Source organism: Syngnathoides biaculeatus, chromosome 15 (assembly GCF_019802595.1).
Source record: "Syngnathoides biaculeatus isolate LvHL_M chromosome 15, ASM1980259v1, whole genome shotgun sequence".
NCBI classification, from domain to species: domain Eukaryota; kingdom Metazoa; phylum Chordata; class Actinopteri; order Syngnathiformes; family Syngnathidae; genus Syngnathoides; species Syngnathoides biaculeatus.
The window spans coordinates 21,979,720-22,000,428 of NC_084654.1; the positions used below are offsets into that span (position 1 = coordinate 21,979,720).

At 42.4% G+C, this 20,709-nt stretch overlaps 2 protein-coding genes across 4 annotated transcripts; one reads left to right on the forward strand and one right to left on the reverse strand.

Annotated features, from left to right (window-relative positions):
* The first annotated feature begins 949 nt into the window (after positions 1–949).
* LOC133513101 (lysophosphatidylserine lipase ABHD12-like) lies at positions 950–6,340 on the forward strand. 3 transcript variants are annotated; one of them, XM_061843480.1, is made up of 13 exons: positions 950–1,061; positions 1,474–1,622; positions 3,204–3,306; positions 3,393–3,515; positions 3,610–3,640; positions 3,708–3,753; positions 3,821–3,950; positions 4,045–4,082; positions 5,404–5,483; positions 5,556–5,638; positions 5,833–5,911; positions 5,991–6,124; positions 6,202–6,340. In XM_061843480.1, exons 2-13 carry the CDS (start codon positions 1,520–1,522, stop codon positions 6,227–6,229), a joined length of 978 nt encoding a protein of 325 aa, XP_061699464.1. In that variant the 5' UTR covers positions 950–1,061; positions 1,474–1,519; the 3' UTR covers positions 6,230–6,340. The 3 variants fall into 3 exon arrangements, with proteins under 3 accessions (XP_061699464.1, XP_061699465.1, XP_061699466.1); XM_061843481.1 differs by lacking the exon at positions 3,708–3,753 and having other exon boundaries at positions 3,781–3,950; XM_061843482.1 differs by lacking the exon at positions 3,708–3,753 and having other exon boundaries at positions 3,799–3,950.
* pygl (phosphorylase, glycogen, liver) lies at positions 6,326–20,540 on the reverse strand. The gene is made up of 20 exons (XM_061843469.1): positions 20,182–20,540; positions 19,322–19,423; positions 19,170–19,248; positions 18,260–18,363; positions 17,009–17,140; positions 15,843–15,954; positions 15,662–15,744; positions 15,445–15,582; positions 15,019–15,111; positions 14,771–14,917; positions 14,104–14,267; positions 13,433–13,547; positions 13,242–13,343; positions 11,755–11,902; positions 10,654–10,712; positions 10,432–10,573; positions 9,076–9,283; positions 8,856–8,990; positions 8,692–8,758; positions 6,326–8,499 (listed from the first exon to the last, which is right to left on the reverse strand). Exons 1-20 carry the CDS (start codon positions 20,422–20,424, stop codon positions 8,311–8,313), a joined length of 2,562 nt encoding a protein of 853 aa, XP_061699453.1. The 5' UTR covers positions 20,425–20,540; the 3' UTR covers positions 6,326–8,310.
* Positions 20,541–20,709: the final 169 nt, after the last annotated feature.

Below are 20,709 nucleotides of genomic sequence, written 5' to 3' on the forward strand. Positions count from 1 at the left end.
AATAATAATAATAATATAATAATAATAATAATGACGACACATAATTGTACACGATAAAGCATTGTCCCAAATTCCCGTGTGTATTTTAAACAACTCGAGCATCTACCAGACGTGTAACGAGATCATGTAATATAATTACAAAATGGATGTAATTGTAATCCACGACACTACCGAGAGAACACGTGCAATTGATTTATGTACAGTTGCATTTTGGACATTTCCATGAATATAAATTCGGTTAAATTTGAAGAATAGTCGCAAAAGAACTATTTTTAAAAAATTACTTCTGCATTCTAAAACAGACGATTGTGATTATCTTTCGCTGGCAGTAATGCGGTAATCTCAAATTATTGCCAAATATGACCCCTAAACGCCACCTTGTGGTAAAATATGACAAAGTATGGGAGGTTCTGAAACGGTTCTTGTGTTCTTTCTTTTTATGTTTTTTTTTTTTTTGAGGACTTAACAGAGTAACTTCTAAGTACAGTATAACCACTCAAAATGGCCTCTTACCCTGCATTTATTTTTGCGTCTCCGTGGAAAACCATTTGACATAGTTTAGCAACTCCAGCTCTCCACTTGAGAAATAAAAAGTTAAAAAAATGAAAAAAAAAAATAAATCTTGTCAAAATGCTGACAACTGACACGGATTTTTATGTCATAAATTGAGGTCAGAATTGAGAGTAACACACAAACCACAACTTCGACGATGAATGCTTTGTTTTGGGGAGAATTTCCATATTTTACATATCATATCTATTTTAAAAAAAATGATAAAAACACAACTAAATATTCACATCGTTTCAAATGCTCATTGTTGTGGTACATTAAAGATTAAAAACGAATTTTTAAAATTTGTGCTTCAACCGAGACACTAAGCCCGCCCCTTACGTGCATTCCTGTCTACTATTGGCTACCACAAACGTCAATCACATATTTTTCGTCAAATCACTTCCGTAGTTTCGTTATCGACAGGAAATGTTTTGATTTGTTTGTTTTATTTTTTCCCCTCAAACGTCTACATTCTACTTTCAGTGGAAGGTTTTAAGGACAGTTTTGAGGTACGTTGTCTTATTCTTTTGAACCTTTTAGCAAAGCTCTAGAATTGTACAATGCCTTTCACGTTGAACTTCATGTGTTTTAAAAATGTATTTTGATATACTTTCACCTACTTTGCATCGTTTACATGCCGGGCAATGGATGCAAAATTTTCTCCTTTTGCTCACTAAATCTGTAACTTTTAGCCAAGTAATAAAAATTGAAATAGCTCAATTATCCCCTTCTATCGTGAGTCTTATATCCGTTCATATAGATTTATTGATATATATTATAAATGTGTGTTCAGCACGTATGGCTTGATGAAATAAAATAAACGAAAAATATAAAATAAAACGTGTAAAAAAATATATATATTAAAACCTATATTTTAATTTGTGCAATACATGTATGTGTGTGTATGTACATTATTCGCAGTCCATATCAAGAAAATTCCCAAAAGAAGTTGATCAGGTTTGAAGAAATGATGAAGGCGGCATCCTTCCTGGTGGCTTCTTACGCGTTCGTGCCGCTCATCATCTACCTGTGCCCGTGGACGCTGTCTTACGCCATCTTTGCTCACTTGTGTAAGCGCGATAATAATGTGGCAACTTCCCCGCCGAGTGTCTATTCATCATTTTTTTGAAGTCATCTTTTAGTCTTGAGATTGCGTGCTGCCACTGTTTCGTGCAAGGTTATAATTATTAGCTGAAATTAGCTTTTAGTCATGAACGCAGTTTAGCCATTAGCCGGTCGCTCAAGCTAGCTTTTAGTTATTTGTTAAAGATGCCCATAAGCTAAAGCTAAGCTCACTGTTATACACCATTTGATTCTATCTTGGAATAGCAACATTACAAGATTTCTCAAAAATCTTGTAAAAATATTGGGTCTGGTTGGAATGGCGGCTTTAATCCAAGTACAACATACCAAAAATTGAAAGATGGGTCCCTGAGAAATTGCGTGTCGGAGGAAAAAAACGGCCTTTTGCGGGAATATTTTCATGTGAGATCGCCCACAGAAAATCTCTTCCAAAATCACCTTCATATTAGAGTAAAACAGTATCACATGATTATTTTTGAACATCTATCTCTTTAAATACCGTAATTTCCGGCCTATGAGCCGCGACTTTTTTTCCACACGCTTTCGAACCTGCGGTTTATGCGGTGATGCGGCGCTAGTGTTAGCGCACCTGGTTATAACCCTCAGTACACAGAAAGAGCGGCTAATTTGTGCATATTTTTTTTTCTAACGGCCGCAAGGGGGCACTCGAGCTGAAAAGGTAAGAGTGAGACCGGTGGAATATTTGTGCCGAGTAAGTGACTTTTACCGGTCCGGCCCTATTATTGCTGCGCTAGCGTGTTACTGCCGTGTGTCAGTGGTTTTTACCGGTATGTTTTTTTTTTTTTTTAACCGGCCCTGTTAGCGCGGCGCGAGCATTAGCATGCGTGACAGCGCTAGCGTTAAATTCTGTGTACCGTCTTTCTTTGTAAATATCTCGTGTTTCAATGCGGGTTTCAATGTGAGCACTTGCGGCTTTTACACGGCTGCGGGCTATGTATGTACCAAATGGTATTTCCTTTACAAATGTACTGGGTGAGGCTTATAACCAGGTGCGCTCTGTGGGCCGGGAATTACGGTATTTCGTTTCATCTGCTAATCGGGGCAACCCCTTCAGGCTGACAAGTTTTCGTTCAAAATGTCCCCCAATAAGCTCGAATTTGAGGAGTTCCCCATGTCGACGTGCCCAAATTATCGTCATGTTTCAAATTGGATCACAAAAAACAGTCACTTAAATAGCACATGGAACATTATTTGTGTGTAGACCCTTGTGAGCAGTAGAATTTTGTCTACGATGTACTCGTTACGGAGGATTTTAGAGGTGTTTAGCATGCTAATTATATGTCTTTTAGATGGCAGCCACTTGTCAAGTCGCTATGAGAAGTCGTTTCTTGACGTTAGCCGTGACTCATTTATTGTAGACGGCCGCCCGCTGACTTCGGGTGAGAGGCGGGCGGCGTCTGCCAGGCAATCATCTGAAGCTGACAATTAACCGTGAACTGAAGTTATCGTTTAGCCACCAGCCGAATGTCGCTAGTAGCCATTTGTTAATTAACTGCTAGTACATTGATCATAAACAGAGCGCTGACCTTGTGAAGTGTTATCTGCAGTGAGGGTTCCATACTTCGTAGCGCTCAACCGTCCCGAATACGTGCTCAACCACACGTGTAACTTCTACCTGGAACCGGAGCCGGGGGTCCGCGTGGGCGTATGGTAGCTCCCACCTTCTTTCGGCAGTATTTATAAGTCAAAAACTATGCGGCGCCTTAAGAAACTGTTGGCTTTGCGTCTCCCCCGAGGCACACGCTTCCTGCCAGCCAATGGGACGAGGCAGCGGCGGGGAGGGGCCCCGAGTGGTACCGCGCGGCTCTAGGAGACGGGAGTCCTGTTATCATCTATCTCCATGGCAACGTGGGCACCAGGTGACCGCAGAACCCGTTTTAATGGCGCTCGGAGGGAATTACATCGGGTTTATGCGCAGGCTCACGAAGGCTCTGAAATCTTTTTTGTTTTCAGGGCCAAAGATCACAGGGTGCAACTAGTCAAGGTTTGTTTGGGAAATGCTATTTGGCATTTTAAGGTTTCTGCTAATATTTTTTTATGAAACGTTGCAGATTTTAAGCACCGCAGGCTTTCACATTCTATCTCTGGACTACAGAGGTACTGTACGCTTATTTTTATTCATAGACGCATTCCGCTGTACAGTTTCTCTCCCGACGTGCCGCAGGCTTCGGCGACTCGACGGGGCAGCCTAGCGAACGCGGGATGACCGCGGACGCCCTCCACCTGTACACGTGGGTCAAGCGGCGAAGCGGAGGGTCCGTGGTGTCCCTGTGGGGGCACTCGCTCGGCTCCGGGTAGGTTTTTTGTCCTCGCGAACGGAGCCGGCGGATCCAAAAACGAGTGTCAGCTCCTCTTTTTTTTAATTGTTTTTTTTTTTTTTTCATAAAGCGTCGCAAGCAACACTGCCGTGAAGTTGCAAGAGCAAGGTGGGTTGTGCTTCACCGCATCGCTGATGTTTATTTTTTTTAAATATATTGTGTGCTATATTGTGATATTTTGCTGTGATGCTTTCCCATACATTTTTACTACTTAGCAATCGGCACAAACCAAGATGGAAGTGGGCATAAAAGTTGAGAGTTTGCGATGATTTCACGGTTAATAAAAGAAGCTAGGAAGGAGAAGAAACATTTGGTCGGTACTGAGCGGATTTCGGCTTATTGCGGGAGTGGTGGGAACGTAAACCTGGCAATAAATGAGTAATTACTGTATTACAAATCCTGAACAAAGATTTAACCTCAATAACTGTTTAACACGAACAATTCCATGCAAGTGTATTGAATTTAAAAGTGAAATACAACTGAACTGCACAAAAGCAGTACGTTTGCATGTTCTCCCTGTGGCTGTGTGGGTTTTCTCCGGGCACTCCGATTTCCTCCCACATCCCAAAAGGATTCAACATTAATTGGAGACACGAAATTGCCCCTAGGTGTGATTGTGAGTGCGGCTGTTTGTCTCCATGTGTCCTGCGATTGGCTGGCGACCAATTCAGGGTGTGCCCTGCCTCCTGCCCGTTGACAGCCGGGATAGGCTCCAGCACTCCCCCCGACTCTCGTGAGGATAAGCGGGAAAAGAAAATGGATGGATGGAAATCAAGTTCCAGTGGCATATATGACATCACAAGACCTCATAACGTCACAATCAATTAAGCAAATCATTCATCCATTTATTTTCTTCGCTGCTTATCCTCACAAGGGATGCAGGGAGTGCAGGAACCTATCGCAGCTGTCAACGGGCAGGAGGCAGGGTACACCCTGAATTGGTTGCCAGCCAATCACAAAAGGGATATTTGAACACAAAAGTTGGAGGAACACACATAAACAGACAATATCCAAAGACTCACAACCACATATTTTTATACATCTATCCATTTTCTTAGCCGCTTACCCTCACGAGGGTCGCGAAGAGTGCTGGAGCCTATTCCCAGCTGTCATCGGGAAGGGGGCGGGGTACACTTTGAACTGGTTGCCAGCCAATCACAGGGCACAAGGAGACAGACGACAGTCGCACTCACAATCCCACCTAGGGGCAATTTAGAGTCTCCAATTAATGTTGCATATTTTTGGGGTGTGGGAGGAAACCGGAGTGCCCGGAGAAAACCCACGCAGGCACGGGGAGAACATGCAAACTCCACACAGGGAGGGCCGGCATCGAACGCTGGACCTCAGAACTGTGAGGCCAACGCTTTCCAGCTTTCCGTGTCACCTTAAGTAAATAATTTCCGCGTTATTTATTTTCTTTCCCTTCCAGGCTCCATCTTGGACGCCTTAATCCTCGAGGCTCCATTCACAAGTATCGGAGAGGTAGTTGTCAACTTTCCTCTGGCTAAGGTGAGAACAGCGTTTTACAGCTCCCGGTCCGTCCGTTTGCGCGTACCAAATGACATCGCGGTGTCCCCGCAGCTCTACACGTTCCTCCCGGGATTCGAACTTTTCCTCTGGAACACTTTGGAGACGAACAAGCTGCGGTTTTCAAATGAAGACAAGTGAGTTGATTCACCGACTCGATTCAAAGCGTAGCGAGCAAGAAATGGCGTATGGAGTCGCAAGTGAAATTATTTTTATGGGTTTTCGTGTTTTGAGATCATTTTCGCGTGCGCACTGTAAATTGTTCATTGTAATGCCATAAAAAAAAAAAAAAAAAAAGTGCTACCTGATGTATAGACGTGGTTTTGTCCAGTTTAAAGGTGCTGACCTGTTCCCTGCTCATACTGCACGCAGAAGACGACGATATGGTGCCGTACCAAATGGGTCAGAAGGTAGAACGCAGCCGCTTTTTTCATGAAAGTGAAAATGGACGTCCTTTTTCTCTTGTGAAACGTCGCATTTCCCTTCCAGCTGTACCAGATATCAGCTCGCACGCACAGGGATCGGAGCGAGGACGTCCCGCTGGAAATGATTTCCTACCCGGCGAGTCGCGGGTTCTCCCACAACGACATCTACTTGGATCCCGGCCTGGCCAAGTCGGTGGGGTGAGGACCGGACTTTGGTTGCGGTGTCCCTGTCTAAAATGGCAGAGAGGCAATATTTCTTCTGTTTTTTATCGCAGGGAATTTCTGCACAAAGTCCGACGATAGTAACGCGACTGAAACTCATCAGCTCAACAAGGCTCATGGAAATCAGACTTCACCTCCTCGAAGTTCTTTTTTATGGAAGTGAACTGACAACTCCAGTGAACTAGTATTCACATTTTTTTTTGCACTTCGTACAACACACAAACATGCCACAAGTTGGCGCCGAAACACTGGCTATACGTAAAGCAATACTCGGTGGCGAGGAAACATGTTGAAGTTTAGCCTAGCATGGCATTGTTAGCATAATTTATGGACAGTCGTAGCAGTTTGGGAGATGCTGAACAAGGCCTCAAGATGTTTATTGCCACTCCCTGTGGAAGTTTACTGTCAAATTAAACATAAAATAAAGATAATTACACCTTGTGTAGTTAAAACAACTAGCGTACTTTCCGGCCTGCAAGCCGCGACTTTCAACCCTGCGGTCTACGCGGTGATGCGGCGCTAGCGTTAGGGCACCTGATTATAAGCCTCGGTACACACAGTTTAAGGCTAGCATTAGCACGGCGCTAGCCTTAAACTCTTTCTGTGTACCGAGGCCACTGATCTAAAAAAAAAAGACTGGATAGGACAAACATTGAGCGGTATGCCGATTGGATAAAGCCAGTTGGCCGCCATCTTGGTACTCCCAAAACGAGTGGAGGACACGATTTACAGGTTGGATTATGGCGGGGTTTTTCCTCAAAGTTTTGCATGTAGAATTAAAACTGGTTGTGTGAGCTCGACATTTTTTCAGTTTTGGTAACATGAAGGATTTTTAATTGGACTTGGTAAGGCAAAAAAGGCGAAGTGCAAAGGAAAGACATAGAACACCATGACTACAAAGAAACCTCAAATATTATCTTAGGCCCGATTTCCGTAATGTTAACTTTTCCCAAAATACCCTTTGTAGCACTATCATTATAACAAAGGAAAAAAACTACGCCTTTTTTTGTCATAAAAACATGAAATTTTATGTCAATCAGTTCAATCTATTTTTGGAAATATGGGAAAATACATGCTCACCGCATTGTTCATTTGTTGTCTGTGCGACGTCCTATTTCAGACAGACAATTTAAACTTGTTTCCTCACATTTGAAAAATCGAATTCAATTTGCAGAGTTCTGTATTATGAAATAATCAACATTTTCACAGAAAATGTGTTTTCTTGCTTATCCACTGATGAAGTTTGGGAAAATATTTACATCCCTTTTTCACGAAAAACCATCAGCTTATAAAGGTCATGCACAGAGTGAACAATGAACAACAACCATATAGAAAACTTTGTGAAAAGTGAATTAAGCTCATCAGAAAATAATAAAAAAAAAAGAAACTTTACAAACAAACTTTAAGAGTGTCAAAGTAAATCTTTCTAACTTACCTGTGGAATGTTTTCTCACAGCCACATAACTTGTCGCCGCACAGGTCAGAATGCTTGTTTTGGGAGTATCAAGATGGCGGACGGCGACTTCAGTTTTGCTGGCCAATGAGCCATCCAGTCTGTTTTTTTTTTTAGACCATTGGGCGAGATTTATAACCAGGTGAGCTCTGTAGGCTGGGAATTACGGTACACAACTTTAACGTCGTTTACCTTAATGCTAACGCGCAATCCAAAATGCCATAGACAGGCTAATGAGTAGCAATGTTGCAACTTTTTAACAAAGAGTGCAGAAGGAGTACAATTTGTGCGGATGAGTGGCGTTCCAATGGGGAAATATGGAAGAACTTGTAAGTCAAGGAACTGCTGTTTTATTGTAGCATACAAACTTTTACTGTAGCGTGACAAAGATTTGAAGGGGGTTTGGGGGGTGCCATTCATGTGTCATTTTAATACAGCTGAGATATGCGAACACTGGTAGGAAAACTGAATTTTTTTTTTTTTTTTTTGTGTCTACCACCTCCTCCGTTTGAGTGAATCCATTTCGCAAATGCAACGTGAAAAAGCTGTAACAGACTTACGTGTTAATGCTTTGAATATTACGAAACAAAAATTCCCTGGCCAAGATAAAGCAAAGTAAAGCGCTTAACTTCCTGTTATTTTTTTTTTTTTGGGGGGGGGGGGTTGTGTGTTAGCCGTTACGTAAACAGAGAAGACCCCGAGGCAGCGTTCACATTTTCTTGAGCTCCCGGGCCGTCTTCTCGATGGCTTCCCGGGGCTCGCTGGGCGGGGGGATCTTGAGGTCGGTGGGCTCCACGCCCCACACCTCCGTGGCGTACTCGGCGATGGTTCGGTCGCTGGAGAACTTTCCCGTCGCCGCGATGTTCCTCACCACCATCTTGGTCCACTCTTTGGGATTCTGGACCAGGAAATAAATGCAGCCGACGCATACGCTAGCTTTAGCCTTAAATTTCACGTCTTTTTTAAAAAAAATTCAAATGAATTTTGAGTGTCTATAATGAGAATGGAAATTAATATAATTTTTAATTTTCCAATGTTTTGTATAATTATGCTCCGTAGCAAAATGGATCATTCATGCGGTCCACGATACCTGATAGAGTTTGCTGACTTTCTCCTGACATTTCAGATACGCTTCAAAGTCAGCAAATACTTTGAACCTGAAGACCAACACGAGCACATTTGATTAATAAAAATAATTAAAAAAAGATGAAGCGATACCTCATAGAAACGCGTCCAATTTTGTTTGCGGCCCACCGGTCATGTTTGAAGAGCATTTCGGTCAAATCCTTGAACAAATCGGGATTTTTGGGACTGAAGAACCCGCTTGTGATCTGGTCCATCACTTGTTTCAGCTCCGGGATCTTCTTGTAGTAAGACATGGCGTCATATCTTAAAAAAAAAAAAAAAAAATGAAATTTAACATCACAAAAAGCCACTTTTTTTTTTTTTTTAAATATAATTTTTTTCTGGCTACCCCTTTTTGTCCATCTCGGCCACGTCTTCCACCCTCATGCCGAAGATGAAGAGGTTCTTTACGCCGGCCTCCTCGGCCATCTCCACGTTGGCGCCGTCCATGGTGCCGATGGTGAGGGCGCCGTTCAGCATGAACTTCATGTTGCCCGTGCCCGACGCCTCGGTGCCCGCCGTCGAGATCTGCTCCGACAGGTCTGTGGCCGGGATCACTGACCGGCGACGAAAGACGTGCGCGTGGGAATTAGAATACTGTACTGTACTTTAAAAATCTTAATAATAATAATTAAAAAAAAAACAGCCAGATAACACTGATTTAAAAATACATTGAATATATATAATTATAATTAGAGCGGCAAATAACAGTTACTTTGATAACTGATTAATATGTTGATTACTTTTTATCAGTGTATAGGATTTAAAAAAACAACTAAAATTTCCATCCTTTTTTTTTTTTAAAAAACAGGACCCCATTTCAAATTGACAGTGCAGAAAATGTAAATTATTCATTATTATTCAGTTACTGGTTTCATCCATAAATATCAGAAAATGTAAATGGTTTGCACGTTGGTTTTTTTTTGGATGGAATACAAAGTTTAGCAGTGTCCTTTATTTTTATAATAAATATGATTTTTTTACACAGAATTGACTTTTAATATTAAAATTTGTCATCTTTAATGTTAAGAGCCTGAAATTATAAGGATTTGGACAATTATAATTTAAACAAAGCCCCTAGACAATCAATTGATAATATTTAATAAATTGTCAATTAATTAATAATTTCACCTCTATAAACAAAATACACAACAATACATACCGCATTGCTAATATTTGTTGAAATATAAAATATTGATATAATTCATATAATATAAGCATTAGGACTGCATTACATTAATTGGATTAGTTTTCCGCTGCTATAATGAGCTACAGCCAGAAAAATAAAAAAACAAATATTTTTAATAAATGTTACTTTTTATGTATAGTAAAATTATACAACTACACAATGTACAATTGAAAAATATACATGTTAATGTCATGATTTGTCTTTAATTCTGGTATTGTAAATTATTATTATTATGTATTTCTTATATCTCGTGGGTCAGCTCCAACTATCTAAAATAAATTATGAAAAATAAACATAATAGAAATAGAGTATTCCATAACATACTTTAAGTGAAAATGCAATTATTTAAAAAAAATATATATTTAGAGAGATATATAATGAGCTTTTTTTTTTTAATTTTATTTGGTCTATTTTAGTTTGTTCTGATGATTTTTTTTTTCTCCAGTTCTAAAATGCATACTTCTATTATAATCAAATACAATATAAAATATAATCAAATCAAAATCATGTGCAGACCTTTCTCAGCCAGGGAGACCCTGTAGTTCTCCAGGAAGATGACCTTCAGCTTGCTTCCCACCACGGGGTCGTTGTTGACCACCGTCGCCACGGACGTGATCAGCTTGATGATCATCTTGGCCATGTGGTAGCCGGGGGCGGCCTGCAGGGGGCGACAGGGGATGACATATTTTTGTGCGCGCGTGCGTGTGTGGACGTGTGTGTGATGTTCGCGGCATGAACCTTTCCCCCGATGATCACGGTTCGAGGTACAAAAGGTGCGGACGGGTTCTTTTTGATGCCTGCGGGACAACACAAAACTCATTCATATTTGTTATATTCACATGGATGACAAACCTAAGCGGCATTTATGACACTCTGAGCAAAAGTCAAGATTTTTAGACGGAGATTTATTTGTGTCACTTTTAATTTTTTAATTTTTCTCTTAATGACTACGCAGACACGGCTAGCATGAAACCAAATCAAATAGCATATTTTGTACTTTTTCATAACTGAAAATGTAGACGGACGTTACTTTTATCTTCTGTGGTTTATTTAGATTTTTGTGGATTTTTCATTTTTTGTACAAAATTCAAACAGATGGCTATGCAGATAGCATTTTTCCAAATCCTGAATTAATGTGGATGAGTTTCAATATTTATTTTATTTTTGAGGGTTTGAAATGGTTATGCTAACGACCGCATAACCTTATCTCATGTCTTATTTTTATCTTTTTTTATTCAGTGTTTTGAGTGACTACGCAGATGACTGCATAGCTTTTTGAGTATCACGTTTATACTATATGTCAGGGGTGTCGAAAACATTTTTTGTCGCGGGCCACATTGGAGTTAGTTTACCTCAGAGGGTCGTTATGAATGTGAAACCATGAAAATCTTCCACCTCATCATATTTACAGATGAAATTTACAAGCTAGTTTTTGTTTGGGCACAGAATGTCGCTTGCAATATCTCAATGTTGGCATTTGCGATATGACGATTTGAAACTTTAGTACGGATTTTAAAAAAAAAAAAAAAAAAAAATCACAGAAGTCGATTCTCGTAATTTTCCTTCGCGGGCCACATAAAATCACGCGGCGGGCCAGATTTGGCCCCCCGGGCCTTGAGTTTGAAATCAGTGTAATATGTGATGATTGATGAAAAAAAAAAAAAAAACGTGAGTATGTACACCACGCTAAAGTTCATCAGGTACAAATTGTGTAATAACATAGACAAAGTGAAAGTGCGTGTGTGGTAGTTTAAGTCCCCGCCCACAAGCTAGTGGAAAAATTGTTTGTTTGGACTTGCACCGCTGTCGTCCACGCGCGACGGCGCCGAGCGTACGCACGGTTGTACATGGTGACGATGTGCAGGCAGTTGAGCAGCTGCCGCTTGTACTCGTGGATCCTCTTCACGTGCACGTCGAACATGGACGCCGCGTTGATCCGCACGCGGTATTCCTGCTCCAGGTAGTGGGCGAACTTCACCTTGTTGTCCTGAGAGAAAAACGCACGCACGCACTTTTAATTGCAACTTTGGGGCACGTCGCGACAGCAACTCGTTGACGACAACGCACGCAGCTTTGCGCGCCAGGAAATTGTGCAATTTGGATCGGCGCTTGCGGCGTTTACAAATAGCTGGCCGTAAGATTAGGCACACAACAACAAGCTTTTGGGCGTGTGCGTGAGCGCTGGCATTCGCCAACTTTTTTTCGGTAAGTGTGGGGGGGGGGTAGGTTGAAACATTTGGAAAAGATCTTTTTGAGACACGCATCCCCGTCACCATCCTGACAATATAAAAATTAAATCCTATTCATCTTTTACAACCCCCCCCAAAATAAGAAAAAAAATGTAATGTGCTTTGAATAAAAAACAACACATTGGCATAATTAAATGGAATGTAAATAAACGTTTTTTTTTTTAATTGTTTTGAATCAATTTAAGACTGCTCCTTCTAGCCAACTGGGGGAAGTATAATAGAGAAATACAATAATGCAATTATTACTGCATTCTCCTTCATTTCTCAGTCGCACTAATACTAGTTGTTCTTCGCAGAAGACTATTATATCCCTGTGAGCATTGTTATATTGTCTGTCTATGTGTGTTGCTTCACCAGTTGTGTTCAAATATTCATGACTTTTGAGGTTTTTGCACCTCCACGTAGTTGCTATTGCTTAGCCTGACATAATACACAAAATGGCATTTCCCATTATGTGTTAGCATTAAGCTAGCGGCGGATACATTGTTTAAAACACGGTGTGCTAATCTCTGTTTTACGTTTAGTTTTAAGTTTGGGATTTTTTTTTAGTTTTGTGTTTGCATTTCAGTTCAGTAAACTTCACCAGGGAGTGCAATTAAACTGCTTGATGCCTTTATTTTTTTCTGCTTATCCTCACAAGGGTTACATGGAATGCTGGGGCCCATCCCAGCTGTCAACGGGCAGCAGGAGGCGGGGTACACCCTGAACCGGTTGCCCGCCAATCGCAGGGCACATCGAGACAAACATCCGCACTCACAATCACACCTAGGGGCAATTTAGTGTGTTGCATGTTTTTGGGATGTGGGAGGAAACTGGAGCACCCGGAGAAAACCCACACGCAGGCACTGGGAGAATATTCAAACTCCACAGAGGCGAGTCCGGGATCGAACCCGGGACTATTTTTTTTTTTTAATAGAATATTTACAAATGATATATGCCAAACTTCACTTGTTGCAGAATTGTGTCAGGATTCGGATGCGACCGCCGGTTCGAAACTCATAAAATGTATAAGTTGTGTCACTTGCATTTGTGTGTAAAAAGCTTTATTCGGAATATTTTTCAGATTTGGAGGGGCACCTGTTTCACTTTGGAGACATCCCGGATGAAAGCGGCGTTGTCCACAAAGTCGTTAAGCTTCCGGAGTTGGCCGAGGTCCTTTACGTAGTCCTCGCCGATCACCTGAGCGAGAAGACGGATATTGATTAAGGGAGGAGGGCAGGGGGGCGGGGGGTTAACACAAGAGGATGGCGAATCGGGTCAAGTGAGACCTCAGCGATGAGCTCGGCCAGTCCGGGGTTGCAGAGCAGCAGCCAGCGCCTGGGAGTGATGCCGTTGGTCTTGTTCTGGAACTTGGCCGGCTCCAGTTCGCTGAAGTTACGGAATCTGCGAGCAGGATCGCGACACGGTCAGGAGTTACGAGAACGGAAATAGTTCTACGGAATCTGGCTAGCAGCGAGCGGGCCGCGGGCGTTACAGTTGAGAGTTTGTAACAGGAGATGTGCAAACGTCGTCGTGCGGAATGAAGACACGCGCCGGTGGCGTTTGGCCGTTTTTGTTGCAGTCGCCACGTTTTGAGGAAGTCATAAAAGAAACACGAATTCAGGAAATCAAACAAGTAAGTGCACTATCCGAATTCAAAAAATAAAAATAGAAAGAAATTTTTTTTTAAATACAATTACAAAGAAAATGATTATCAAATACAAAAAAAATAAAAAATACAAATCAAAATAAGGTAAAATACAAATCAAAACTTACATAAAATTCAATAAATCAATAAAAATACTATTGTAACATAAATAAAGCAAACACTTTTGTTGTATTAAAAATGAACAACAAAGCAATAAACTGAAGAAAATAGTTTTTTTCCCCCCAAATATTGAGTTGATAAACAAGAATGAAATTGAACGAAAATTAAAAAAGTACAAATGAAAACACTTACACTTCCGTCTTGATGATGTTGGAGTGTATCTGAGCGACTCCGTTGACGGCGTGCGAGCCCACGATGCAGAGGTGCGCCATGTTCACCCGCTTGCCGCCCTCCTCCTCGATCAGCGACATCTTCCTCAGCTTGTCCACGTCGTTGGGGAAGAGCGACGCGATCCTCTGCGTTAACCCCCCCCCCCAAAAAAAAAAAATTTGGAACCTGTTCAAGCGGTTGTTGTGGAAGCGTGAATAGCACACCTATGAAAGTTCTTGGCACAGGCAAGCACAATGGCTGCTTGGGTAGAGTGTGTGTGCCATGTTATTTTTATTTAAAAATGAATTTTTTAAAAATAAATAAATATATATATATATAATATATATATATATATATTTTTTTTTTTTTACAAATATTGGCATATTTGTCTTTGAATATTTTTGCCAAACGTGAACAAATATGTTTTAAAAAATACACAGATAAATTTATTTTTTGGGTAATTTTGTTGTTTTTATGGATTAATATTTTGGGTCTTTTACTAACATTAATATTTTTTCCACCCAACATATTTATATATATATATTTTGGGGTGGGGGGGGTCAAATTGTGTTTTTTTTTTCTACGAATATTTGCACACTTTTTCCCAAATATTGTTGTACTATTTTTGCATAGCTTGCGCGTCGCTCACATCCAGGTGGATCTGGTTGATCTGGTAGATGATTTGCAGGTGTCGCGGCAGGAGAGTCTCCATCAGCTCCACGGGCCAGCGCTCCAGCGCCTCGGGGAGAACCGTGTGGTTGGTGTAGGCGAAGGTGCGCTTGGTCAGGTCCCAGGCCTGTCAGGGAAAACCGTTGACTTTTCTCAGATGAGGTCGGGCGACCACTCCCGAGCCCCCCCCCCCCCGAGTCTGCCCGGGACGTCCCCCGAGAGACTCACCACGTCCCAGTCCATCTTCTCGATGTCCACGAAGATCCTCATCAGCTCGGGGATGGCCATGGCCGGGTGGGTGTCGTTCAGCTGGATGGCAACCTGTGATTTAAAAAAAAAAAAAAAAAAAAAACATGAATTGCTTATCCTCACGAGGGTGGCGGGGAGTGCTGGAGCCTATCCCAGCTGCCAACGGACCCTGAACTGGTCGCCAGCCAATCGCAGGGCAAATGGAGACAAACAACCGCACTCACAATCACACCTACGGGCAATTTAGAGTGTCCAATTAATGTTGCGTGTTTTTGGGATGTGGGAGGAAAAGCCACGCAGGCACGGGGAGAACATACAAACTCCGGACAGGCGAGGCCGGGATCGAACCCGGGTCCTCAGAACTGTGAGGCCAACGCTTTACCAGCTTCCCGTTCGGGCTCTCACTTTGTCGGGGAAGGCGTCGAAGGAGGTGCGCGCGGGCGTCCCCTTCTTGGTGGTCTTGAAGCGGCGGATGACGTCCTGCAGGGTGGCGGCAACCACAAAGTACTCCTGCTTCAGGCGCAGCTCTTTGCCCTCGAAAAACTGAACACACCCAAAGGAAGGAAGTTTCATTTCCACCGTCTCAAAAGGGGGGGGCAGACAGACGCATTCTTGCGCTCACGTTGTCGTTGGGGTAGAGCACTCGGGAGATGTTCTCGGCCAGATTGCGGTCCAGGACGGCCTGGATGTAATCCCCCACGTTAACTGCGGACAAGCAACACATTTTTTTTTTGTCGTAAGGTGCAGTTCTTTCCTCACCGAGGAACAGGAAACTGTTTTGCAAAGAGTCACGGGAGGCTCACAGTCTCTCAGGTTGAAGTCGTTGGGCGCACGAGCGGACCACAGACGCATGGTGTTGACCGTGTTGTTCATGTAGCCCGGGATGGGCGTGTCGTACGGCATGGCCAGCACCACCTAAACGGCTCGGACGCGAGTACAGGGTGAAGTCGCGGGGCACCAAAATTGGCACAAAAACAAAAAGTACCTTCACAGATTTACCGTAATTCCCCGCCTACAGAGCGCACCTGATTATAAACCGCACCCAGGAAATACCATTTTGTATGTACATAAGCCGCACCTGTGTATAAGCCGCATGTGCCCACAATTAAATATTTACAAAGAAAGATTGTACACCGAAAAAGTTTTAATACCTTAACTTAGCTTAGCAAGAACATGGTAGCACGAACGGGGCTGGTGAAAAAAAAAAAAACATACCTAAATCACTGAGACGCGGTATTAATACAACAGCAAAGCGCTAGTGCAGCGCTAACGCTAGCAGGTTGTTAAGAAAAAAAAAATACTGGTAAAAATCACTGAGACACGGCAGTAACACAGCAGCAACACGCTAGCGCGGCGCTAACGCTAGCGTGGCTGTAATGGGGCCGGTCAACAAAAAACATACTGGCAAAAATCACTGAGACACAGCAGTTACACAGCAGCAAAGCGCTGGCATAGATCCAACGCGACGCTAACAGGGTCAGTTGAAAAAAAAAAAAAACACACCAGTTAAAATCATTGAGACACGGCAGGTACACAGCAGCAAACCGCTGCCGTAGAGCTAAAGCTAAACGCGGCCTAACAGGGTCAGTTTAAAAAAAAACAAACATACTGGTAAAAATCATTGACACATGACAGTAACACAGCAGCAACAGGCTAACGCAGCGCTAACAGGGCCCGTAAAAAAAAAAAAAAAAACAGACCGGTAAAAGTCACTCCCTCGGCACATATATTCCATTCTTACCTTTTCAGCTCGACTGCTCCCTTGCGGCCGTTAGAAAAAAATGCACAAATTAGCCCCATCGCCGCAGGGTTGAAAGCGTGTGAAAAAAGTTGCGTCTAATAGGCTGGAAATTACAGTAAAAACAATGCTTTTATTAGCAATAAATGTGGGCGGGGCAACGATGTCGGGCACACGTCGAAGCGTTTTCTGTCTCCCGCGGACGCACGACGGTCGGACTTTACCAGGTACCTGCGTGTCGACCCACTTGGGGCCGTCCTCGGTCTCCTCCACGCGTCCGTAGAAGTGGACGGGCAGCATGTACTCGGGGCGGGCCTTCTCCCAGGGGTTGCCGTGGCGCAGCCAATCGTCCGCCTCCTCCACCTGCGGGCGCAATGACGGCGAAGGAAAGATTATTTTCAAAAAGACTTTTTTTTTTTTTTTTTTGCTTTTCTAAATATAATTGTTTGCTAATATTGGTTTGGAACATATTCCACCCCCAATATTTATTTATTTTTCTACTACTTACATTTTTATTAGATAATTTGGGAAATATTTTCATTTTTTGCTACAATTTGTTCTCTGCTGTAGTTTTTTTTGGGCAAGTATATATATATATAATTTTCTTGCTAATATTACTATTTATTGCCTAATGTATTTTCCATCAAGAATAAAAAGTTTTCATCAAGTACTTTGGTTTATGTCATAATATTTGTGTATTTCGGCAAATAATATAAATAATATTATAAATAAAAAAACCATACAAATATAGATATATATATTTTTTTATAATGTGGGAAATATTTTCATTTTTTGCTACAATTTGTTCTCTCCTGTAGTTCTTTTTTGGGCAAGTATATGTATATATATTTTTTTCTGCTAATATTAATATTTATTGCCTAATGTATTTTCCATCAAGAATAATCTTTTCATCAATTATTTTGATTTCTGTCATAATATTTGTGCATTTCGGCAAATAATATAAATATAAATAATATTATAAACAAACAAATAATATAAATATAAATAATATTATAAACAAACAAATATATATATATATATATTTTTTTTATAAATTTCATTTTTTGTCTAGAATTTTAACATTTCTGAATAGGTTTGCATTTTTTTGGTCAACTATTTGTGTAGTCTTTTTTAAAAAAAAAAATGCATTACGTCCAATCTTTGAAGTATTACTGCTTTAGCTCTCTTTTAAATCATGCGGGTACATGAAATATTTTGACGCGTTCGCATTTATCGGATCAATTTCGGTGACGATACCGATCACCGTGATCAATTTTGCGAATATGAAGCGGTCCGTGCGGAAGGACATGTTTGCACTGCAAATAAGCAGAAATCCAAAAGGGCAAACAAAAGCAGGCCCGCTAGCGTTAATGATTAGCGCTCGCCGCATTGTGACCTCCTCTACTTTGGCCCCGTGCCTGATTTTATGATAATAATAACAAACAAACAAAAATCGATTCCAGGCACACTCTGAACACTGACCTGCCAGCCGTCCCGAATTTTCTGGTTAAAGATTCCGTACTCGTAGCGGATGCCGTAACCGTACGCCGCCAGCCCCAGCGTGGCCATGGAGTCCAGGAAGCAGGCTGTGCGCGGGCAAAAAAAATAAATACATATTTTAGACCATACAATATGGACTCCGGTTGCTTCTTTAGGAATAAGTGCTGTCAAACAACAACAAACAACAAAAACGTAAACATGTGCCCTGTTTGTTGTCATGCTTTGATGCTAGCTGAAGTAAGCGCTTCATTATGTACAATTTCTCACGTCAACGTATATCATCCATCCATTTTCTCAGCCGCTTATCCTCAGGAGGGTCGCGGGAGCGCTGGAGCCTATCCCAGCTGTCAACGGGCAGGAGGCGGGGTACACCCTGAACTGGTTGCCAGCCAATCGCATCGAATTGTTTGTCTTCAATGTGTTGCTGGAATGATTACAGCAGAAAAACACAAATGCTATTTAGCATTAGCATGAAGCTAGCAGGGCCGAAAGCCTCAGCTATGTGGTCATTTTTAAAAACGGGAGGTATAATTTTCTTTATGTTTAGTTTGAGCGCAAAGTTCAACTGGGATTGTCTGTCAAACGTCATTTTTATTTTCTTTTTTGCAAGAATTGTTCACTATTTGCTCAACTTATGCTTAATCACGAAGTGAGTCGAGTCGACTTGTATCGCAAGTCAAATCGGCCCAACCGACAGCTCACATCTTGAAAAATGTGCAAAATGGGCTCGCTTGCATCCCGCGGCCGCGCCGCGCTAACGTCGCCGTGGCCGCCGAGCGGATTTCGCAACACGTCTGGCTGGCGTTCCCGGACTCTCCGCCCTCCCGAGGTTTCCCGAGAGCCAAATATTTCGTATTGTTTGTCTTTGGTAACAGATTCAACCTCCTTCTACCTGCAAGTCTGCCCAGGCCTCCGTTGCCCAGGCCCGCGTCCTCCTCCACCTCCTCCAGCTCCTCCATGTCTAGGCCCAACTACACAACAACAACAACAACAACATGCTAACAAACACGCCCGACGGTTGGTACGCGGGTGAGGCGGGCAGACCTGGTAGATGGCTTCGTCGCAGGCGTTTTGCAGACCCAAGTTGATCATGGTGTTCTGCAGCGTGCGGCCCATGTAGAACTCCAGGGACAGGTAGTACACCCTCTGCGGTCGGTCGCGGGGAAAACAGTAAGAATTAAAGCACCAAACAACGTTTAAACATTTAAAGCATTCGACTGAATTATTTTATCATCAAGGCGGCAGCTGGTAAAGCGTTGGCCTCACACTTCTGAGGTCCCGGATTCGATCCCGGACCCGCCTAGGGTGCCGTTTGCATGTTCTCCCCGTGCCTGCGTGGGTTTTCTCCGGGTGGGCACTCTGGTTTCCTCCCAGATTCCCAAAAGATGCAAAATTAATTGGACACTCTAAATTGACCATAGATGCGATTGGTCATTTGTCTCTATGTGCCCTGCAATTGGCTGGCAACCAGTTCGGGGTGACCCTCGTGAGGATAAGGGGCAAAGAAAATGGATGGATGGATTTTATCATCAAAATAAATTTTTAGACAGTGATCAATTTTACATGCATTTTTTAGAGCCTTTTGTCGCATTCAATTATTGTAGAATTAATTAATCCAAAACAACAAAATGAAAATAAACAGTTTTAAATATTCATTGACGTGTTTAATATCTCTAAACTATTTGGTAATCAACTGAAATTAAAAAAAATAATATTTAAAAATGAAAATGAATTCGTTTCCTCAAAATAAAGTTATTTTCGTTCACTTTAATTAATTAAATAACCATTGACTGACTTATCAATAAATATATTTTTTTTAAAAACCCACACAATTTTACGAATCCATATTTTTCGTTTACTTTTTTTTTTTTTTTTTTTATGTGCTCCAACTTTACTGCTTGTACCTTGGGGTCCGCCTCGTAGTAGAACTGCTGCGTTCGGATCCAGCGTCCCACCAGGTGGTCGCGGACGGTGTGCGCCAGGGCGAAGTAGTAGTCCCGCGGGGTGGCGATGTTCCGGTCCTTGACCAGCGTGAAGTGCAGGTGCCGGTTGAAGCCCTTCTTCAGCTCGGCCACATTCTCCACACCCACGATGCCGCGGATGCTGATTTGCTTGCGCTTCTCCTGGTCGCTCACCGGGGTGGCCATGGCTTGAACTTTTGCGTCCGCCTCGAGTGCGCCTGAGTCCGGGTTGCTTCCGCGCTGCCGCTCGGTGTTGTGGGTGTGATCCGGTTCGAAGCGAGTGGGGGTCCCGACTTGAGGAAGTAGACTGTGATTGGTCGGCGAGGGGAGGGAAGGCGTGTCTCTTTCAGGAAGTAGGGAGAGACGTGCTCGCCAATCAGCTTTCAGCAGGTTCACTTTCGGCCAATCAAATTGTGGATTTGATCTTTCGGTCTCTTTTTCTCCCCCAAAATTAATAATTATAAAGATCAT

Coding starts and splice junctions, on each gene's coding strand:
- LOC133513101 (XM_061843480.1), top strand. CDS start 1,520: ATGATGAAGGCGGCATCCTTCCTGGTGGCTTCTTACGCGTTCGTGCCG. Junction 3,307..3,392: donor GGGGTCCGCGTGGGCGTATG/GTAGCTCCCACC, acceptor GTCTCCCCCGAG/GCACACGCTTCCTGCCAGCC. Junction 6,125..6,201: donor GGCCTGGCCAAGTCGGTGGG/GTGAGGACCGGA, acceptor TTTTTATCGCAG/GGAATTTCTGCACAAAGTCC.
- pygl (XM_061843469.1), bottom strand. CDS start 20,424: ATGGCCACCCCGGTGAGCGACCAGGAGAAGCGCAAGCAAATCAGCATC. Junction 14,918..15,018: donor AGAAGATGGACTGGGACGTG/GTGAGTCTCTCG, acceptor TTTCCCTGACAG/GCCTGGGACCTGACCAAGCG. Junction 14,268..14,770: donor TCAACCAGATCCACCTGGAT/GTGAGCGACGCG, acceptor GGGTTAACGCAG/AGGATCGCGTCGCTCTTCCC.